General features: G+C 46.5%; 1 protein-coding gene across 5 annotated transcripts in view; it reads left to right on the plus strand.

Annotated features, from left to right (window-relative positions):
- Positions 1–7,354, plus strand: part of SCN8A (sodium voltage-gated channel alpha subunit 8) — a 112,935-nt gene extending 105,581 nt beyond the window's left edge. For all 5 annotated transcript variants that reach the window (XM_028125546.2, XM_028125547.2, XM_028125544.2 and 2 more), the window contains 2 exons: positions 1,829–2,099; positions 6,207–7,354. In XM_028125546.2, the coding sequence (XP_027981347.1) occupies positions 1,829–2,099; positions 6,207–7,354 (1,419 nt within the window). The remainder of the gene's footprint in view (positions 1–1,828; positions 2,100–6,206) is intronic.
- The last annotated feature ends 209 nt before the right edge of the window (positions 7,355–7,563 follow it).

Consider the following 7,563-nt stretch of genomic DNA (forward strand, 5'->3'; position numbering starts at 1 on the left):
CCTGTTGGTGCTTGCCCTCTAGCTTCAGAGGAGATGCTCTGCTCCCAAAGCCATATACCCAGAGGAGTGGGACATAACCCCCAGGCTCAAAGTTCCATCTTCTCTAACTTTCATTTAAAGTAACTTTTTATTTAAAAACAGCATAAATCTTAAACACTCACCTGGCAGTCTAATTTGTAAAAATAAAAAAATAGAGCTACTTTGAACCAAGAATGGGTTTTTCCCTACTTAGTGCTACCCCCTGGGCCTGGCGTACCCGCCTCACCAACTTCTGAGAGGAAGCCCTCAGGCCCCGCAGAACAGTTGGAAAACCAGCAAGTGAAAGTGATCCTCAAAATAAGCACCAACTTGAGCGCCTAGATTCTTTAAAAAAAAAAAAATCAGAGAGATCTTAAGAAAGAGAACATTTTTGGTATTTCCTTGAGTTTAGAGCTTCCATTTTGTGATGGAAACGAGACTAAGGAGAATGGAGAGGGTTAACATTTCTGAAGTTCTGTTCAGTCCTTTGCATGTAGGAAGCTGAATGTATTTTCTTCTACTCTAAAATATGGAAACTTAATGTGGCAGGAGACATTAATAAAGAGTGATCAGCACTCATTCAGCAAATAGTTATAGATCTCCTACTAGACCCACTGTTGTGTCTGAATTATGAGGTACTTATGATACAGGGGGGATAGAGATAATAAAATAAGCAAACCGCCACTATATAATGTGGAGCGTTGTGAGAAAAAACAACTAGAGAGAGCCTGACAGAGAATAGGGAGGCTTGGGCAGGGGATCGACTTCAATAGAGTAGTTAGAGGAAGCCTCACTAGGGAGGGTCTACTTGGGTAGATGAGAAGGAGCCAGAGTTCTGGGGGAGAAGATCCTAGAAAAGCAAATGAGGTTGTAAAAGCAGGAAAGCATCAGTGTTGCCGGTGGTGGCGGGCTAGAGGAAGGAGCATGAGATGAGCTGGATTAGACCATGCGAGGCATCTCTAAATCAGGCTAGCAAGAAGAATTTTGTTGCAAGCCCAATGAGAAACTGTTGAAAGGTTTTAAGTAGAAGTGGGATGTGACCCATTTATGTTTTTAAATAATCACACTTGCTACTCTGTGGAGACTACACCGGATGTGGGGAAGAGAGGAAGCAGGGACATTAGTTAGGAGACTCTTCCAGAAGTCCAGATAGAAGCTGGCAGTGCTTGGGCTAGAGTAGGGCCAACAGAAGTGGGATAAAGTGGGTGAATTCAGAAGAATCAGTGGGACCGGCTGGGCATGTGGTGGACAAGGGAGAGGAAGGCGACAAGGGTGACCCTCAGGTTTCTGGCTTGGAGACTGGGTGGACTATTGAGATGGGAGGAGAGCGCGTTGGGTGAAAGGCAGGGGAGGGACTTGTTAGGTTTGAGATGTTTATGGGTCAACAAGGAGAGATGTTGAGAAAGCAACACGGGAATTCAGAGGAAGGAACTTGAGAAACCTAAGTACATAAATACTGTGTATGCAGTAGGCATAGATGAGCTCTCCGGGGGAGACAGTGCAGAGAGAAGAGGTGAGGGCAAGGTGGACATGGCCAGCACACGAGGCTGAACCAGAGCAACTGGCGAGCCAGGAAGACCTCCAGAAGCATGTGATGGCATAGACACAGAAGCGTGGCCGTGTTAGAAAACCTGGGGAGGTGACACTGAAGTCGGGGTCTGCCCATGCTCCTGACATTCTGCCAGAGCAGCAGCATAGGGGGCTGGCCAGGGTTACAGAAAAGAAAGGCGATGGCAACTTCCACGGTCCGCTCAGAGAGGCTCTCATGAATGCTCTTGTGTCTTTCCTCCCCTTCCCACCCACCCCCCAGAACAAAATCCAAGGTATCATCTTTGATTTTGTCACTCAACAAGCCTTTGATATCGTTATCATGATGCTCATCTGCCTTAACATGGTGACAATGATGGTGGAGACAGATACGCAGAGCAAGCAGATGGAAAACATTCTCTACTGGATTAACCTGGTCTTCGTCATCTTTTTCACCTGTGAGTGTGTGCTCAAAATGTTTGCCTTGAGGCACTACTACTTCACCATTGGCTGGAACATCTTTGACTTCGTGGTAGTCATCCTCTCCATTGTGGGTAAGTGGGGCGAGCGGGGGGGAGATGCAGGGCACCTGACTGGCCTTGAGCGTGGGACTTCTGGGACAGCGGCCACTTCCACGGGTGTCAAGTGCAGGCCCGGGACTCTCATGGCGGAAGCCCGCGTGCATCTCTAAGTCATCTTGGGGGCCCGTGCAGTAGGTCACGTGGTCAGTGATTTCTCCTGAGTGTTCATAGTCGTCTTGGATGATAAATTCCCTGGTTGAAGAGGGGGAAATGATAGAGATTTGACTCTTTTTTTTTCAAGGAGTTTAAAGTTAACAGGGAAGGTAAAAACAATTATGGCTGCGGTAGCAGTATAATGTGGAAAAAGGAGTGGTAGGAGGTTGCTACGTTGGATGATAATGAAAATGGTCTGAGAACATTCTGGTGGGGACCGCCAGGGCTCGTTTTGCTGAGGTTTTACTGTGTGCCAGGCATAGTTCTTCACTGGCATGATCTCAACTGGATCCTTATGACAGCCCGGGAAGCAGCTCTTTTTTAATCTTCTGTATGTCCAAGATCACCCACCTAGGAGGTGGCAGAGGCAGAACTCAGGTTGGATCTTAACGGCAACTGTGTGACATTTTGCTTCAACCAAAAGGCATGGGAGGCAGAGGAAATGCTGGCCTATCAATTGGCCTCCCAGAACGTTTCCTTGCCTTCCTAAAAGGCATCTCAAATAATGAAACACTGGCTTGGTTCCAGGTAGGTTTAACTGACGTAGGCTGGCAGAGGGAGAGTGCCCAAGGCCCGCGGGAACCAGCCCCGGAGCCAGTGGCCAGGCTGGCTGAGCAAGGTGGTGACTGGAGGTGACCGAAGGCAGCTGGCCCTCCCCTTGGTCAGGGTTAGTTTCTGGTTTTCTAGTTCTGTCCGCGGGAGCAGCACATCCATAAGTGTGTTGATATATTGAGCACTAATCGCATATATCTCCCCCCAAGAAAATTACTTTGGGCAACACTGTACATGGAGTTTCCCTGTGGAGAGTCACAGAGCACATTAGCCTATAGAAAGTTCTTGAAAGTCCTACAGTAAAGAATGGTTGAACTCACCATGCTACCTTTATTTTGATCACAACACCCTTTTTTCAAGTAATAAGAATGGTATCTCATGTTTTACTGAAACATACTATGCGCCAGTCACCATTCTAAGTGCTTTACTCTAGTTATAATTCCTACAGTCCTCACAACGACCATCTGAGTATCACAAGGAACTGAGGCACAGAGCAGTGACCAAGACATGAGGCTGGTGAGCAAGTGAGCAGGGGTTCAAGCCCAGCCCTGGGACTCAAATCCATACTCCTAACCTCCCACAAAACACACTTTGGACAGTGTTGCCTTGTCCACTGTTCTTGAATGTTTTCTGCCCACCTATCATTGAGTGGGCTGGAAAACCCACAAACCAAACCATGCCCTCTATTCTCTCTCTTTTTTTTTATTTTTATTTTTTTTTAAAGATTTTATTTATTTATTGGACAGAGAGAGACAGCGAGAGCAGGAACACAAGCAGGGGGAGTGGGAGAGGGAGAAGCAGGCTTCCTGCTGAGCCGGGAGCCCGATGTGGGACTCGATCCCAGGACCCTGGGATCATGACCTGAGCCGAAGGCAGACGCTTAACGACTGAGCCACCCAGGCGCCCCACCATGCCCCCTATTCTCAGATGGTACTCAAAAATACAGAGAAAGAATAATTTTACTTTTGGTGATTAGGATTTTTATTAAATATCATTCATTTGTTCAGAAACAAAAGTATAGAAATTATCTTTTTATTTTTTTAAGATTTTATTTATTTGTCAGAGAGAGAAAGAGAGAGAGCACAAGCAGGGGGAGCAACCGGTAGAGGGAGAAGCAGGCTCCCCACTGAGCAAGGAGCCCGATGCAAGACTTGATCCCAAGACCCTGGGATCATGACCTGAGCTGAAGGCAGACGCCTAACCGACTGAGCCATCCAGGCGTCCCAAGAAATTATCTTTTTAAATTAAGAGGAGTTAGGGTAATTAGCTCTGGGACCTCCTAGAGGACCCTTTAAATGGTGTTCCTGCTCCCTGGAGTGCTGTCTACCCATCTTTCTCCCCTTTTCTCTGGGAACAAATACATGTTCATCAAACAAAACCTTACTCTGGCACCTTCTCTGAAGCCTTACTTGCCCACCAGACATGGAATGCAGTATTCCAGATATTACCTTACTTCTTATGGTCACTGGTTATGACTTAATTGAGATGTAAGAAGAAGAGAGCTGAGAATTCATCTTGGGTCCTGGCTAAGGTAGACATTTGTGTTTTTGTTTTTGTTTTTTTTTTTTGAAACTTCAAATACTCTATGGAATTCTAGCTCCAGAAGATGCTCCAAGAGGCTGTCCAGCCTACTCTCTGAACTTACTGCATCTCATCCCTTTCTGAAAGTTAAGATTTTTGTCTTATGTTGAAAAAGAGTCACGCATAATGAGCTTGACTGATCACAAAGACAGCTTTATGAAGGAATGGATGGGGGAGTGTAAGCCCAAAATGGTTGCTGTTACTCTGATATGTCTCCAGTTAGACACCTCTTTGAGTCTTAGAGGAGGGAAACAAAACAAACAAACAAAAAAATTTTATCCTAGCTTAAAGAGCTCAGTGGGGTGCCTGAGTATCTCAGTTGGTCAAGCGTCCAACTCTTGATCTCCACTCAGGTCATGATCTCTGGGGTCGTGGGATCGAGCCCCGCGTCAAGCCCTGCATGAGGGTCTGTGCTCAGCAGGGAGTCTGCTTGAGATTCTCTCTCTCTCTCTCTCTCTCTCTCTCAAAAAAATAAATAAATCTCTTTAAGAAAAGGGAAAATAAATCTCAAATAAGGAGATTACACAGCCTCCTGCAGTTCACTGTCCCAGTATCTGTGAATCCTTCGGTTGAAAGATATTTCCTTATTCAAAGTAAATCCCTCCTGTCAGTGGAAGCTCATGTTGTCTCATCAGGGCCTCGACAGCAGGAGAAGGCACTGACGGAAGAGGGCATGTCTTTGCCTTCCCCTCAGCTGCCACGTCCCAACCTTTGCGTGTTGTCTTCCTTCTGTGGCCCTTCACTGGACTCCCATGGTTGCTCTGCAGCGTTCAAGGCAAGTGGTCTGGCTGAGGTGGACCCCCAGATAAATGTAAACAGAAAAAGTCCTGTGGATTTACATGGTCACCCTCTACTTTTATATCCTACTTACGCCTTGACGTTTTTCTCTGCTGATGCTGTTTCTGATTTATGGATTTAAACACAAAATCTAGAAGCTCTGAGTTAAAAGCCACTCCTGAGAGATCCCTCTGGTTTTCTCGGCTACTTTGGCAGGGTAGGGACATGGCACAATAAGAAACCAAAAATGTCTTTTCAGAGCCAGGAAGAAGATACTTTGGAAATTAGCGGCATAGCGGAATAACTAAGACACCACAGCCCAGGGGCGTGAACTCCTGGGTGGCACCGGGCCCTCTCATTCACTGTGTGTGGATATGGAAATTTGCTAGCATTTCGGAAAGGAATCAGTAACACCTCGGCAAGTCACACATGCGCAAAACTGAGAAAAACTAATCATTCTTGAGTGGGAAAACAGATAAATGAGGACCTGTTCATGAAATGGAATACTGTTCAACCATGAAAATGAATAATCCAGAATTATTTTAACACCAGAGATCAATCTCACAAACATAATGCAAAGTCTCAAAATTAAGTTAGAGATCTAAAAAACTTGTTCTAAAAAGATACAGTATAATTCTTTCAACGTAGTAGGATGCTAGGATGCTATCTATCTATCTGTGATAGCTATGGATTCATCCATAGTGGTGAAATTGTGAAGAAACTGGAATAATACTACACCATCTCCAGGATTGTGGTTGAAGAGAGGAAGCAAATTTGGTAGAATACTTGCATCTGTTAAATCTGGATGTGAAGTGCATAAATGTCTATGTTATTGTTTTATCTGCTTTTCCATATGTTTGAAACATGTGATTTTCTCTTTTCATCAGGAGAGTTCAGATTGAATGGTAAGGCGTTAATTCTATGAAGCCCTTTGAACTTAAGGGCTCCGGTGCCAGGTGACCTAAGAGAAAGGGGTCTCCAATCTCAGTAACATTTCTTCTTCTGTCCTCTTCTTAGGAATGTTCCTGGCTGATATAATTGAGAAATACTTTGTTTCCCCAACCCTATTCCGAGTCATCCGATTGGCCCGTATTGGGCGCATCTTGCGTCTGATCAAAGGTGCCAAAGGGATTCGTACCCTGCTCTTTGCCTTAATGATGTCCTTGCCTGCTCTGTTCAACATTGGCCTTCTGCTCTTCCTGGTCATGTTCATCTTCTCCATCTTTGGGATGTCCAATTTCGCCTATGTGAAGCACGAGGCTGGCATTGATGACATGTTCAACTTTGAGACCTTTGGCAACAGCATGATCTGCCTGTTTCAGATCACAACCTCGGCTGGTTGGGATGGCCTGCTGCTGCCCATCCTAAACCGCCCCCCTGACTGCAGTCTGGATAAGGAACACCCAGGGAGTGGCTTTAAGGGAGACTGCGGGAACCCCTCAGTGGGCATCTTCTTCTTTGTAAGCTACATCATCATCTCCTTCCTAATCGTTGTGAACATGTACATCGCCATCATCTTGGAGAACTTCAGTGTAGCCACGGAGGAAAGTGCCGACCCTCTGAGCGAGGATGACTTTGAGACCTTCTATGAGATCTGGGAGAAGTTTGACCCCGATGCCACCCAGTTCATCGAGTACTGTAAGCTGGCAGACTTTGCGGATGCCTTGGAGCACCCTCTCCGAGTGCCCAAGCCCAACACCATCGAGCTCATTGCCATGGACCTGCCCATGGTCAGCGGAGACCGCATCCACTGCTTGGACATCCTTTTTGCCTTCACCAAGCGGGTGCTGGGAGATAGCGGGGAGTTAGACATCCTCCGGCAGCAGATGGAGGAGCGGTTCGTGGCGTCCAATCCTTCCAAAGTGTCTTACGAGCCAATCACGACCACCCTGCGGCGCAAGCAGGAGGAGGTGTCGGCAGTGGTCCTGCAGCGCGCCTACCGGGGACATCTAGCAAGGCGGGGCTTCATTTGCAAAAAGACCACTTCCAATAAGCTGGAGAACGGAGGCACGCACAGGGAGAAAAGAGAGAGCACCCCGTCTACAGCCTCCCTCCCGTCCTATGACAGTGTAACTAAACCTGAGAAGGAGAAACAGCAACGGGCAGAGGAAGGAAGAAGGGAAAGGGCCAAAAGACAAAAGGAGGTCAGAGAATCCAAGTGTTAGAGGAAAGCAAAAATTAAATATTGTACAGATGTAAAACTTGCAAGTGAAAGATTGTTTACAAACTTCCTGAATATTATCAATGCAGAACAGCTGTGGAGACACTTTAACCTGAAGATCTATACCAAACGTAGTCTGCTTACCATGTAACACGGTTGCATCTTGAGCAGTGACCTGCCAAGGGCCAAGGACCCTGCTCCCTGGACTCACCA

This window comes from Eumetopias jubatus, unplaced genomic scaffold, assembly GCF_037043125.1.
Source record: "Eumetopias jubatus isolate StellerSeaLion01/CBP00866 unplaced genomic scaffold, mEumJub1_p1.0 scaffold_8, whole genome shotgun sequence".
Lineage (NCBI taxonomy): Eukaryota > Metazoa > Chordata > Mammalia > Carnivora > Otariidae > Eumetopias > Eumetopias jubatus.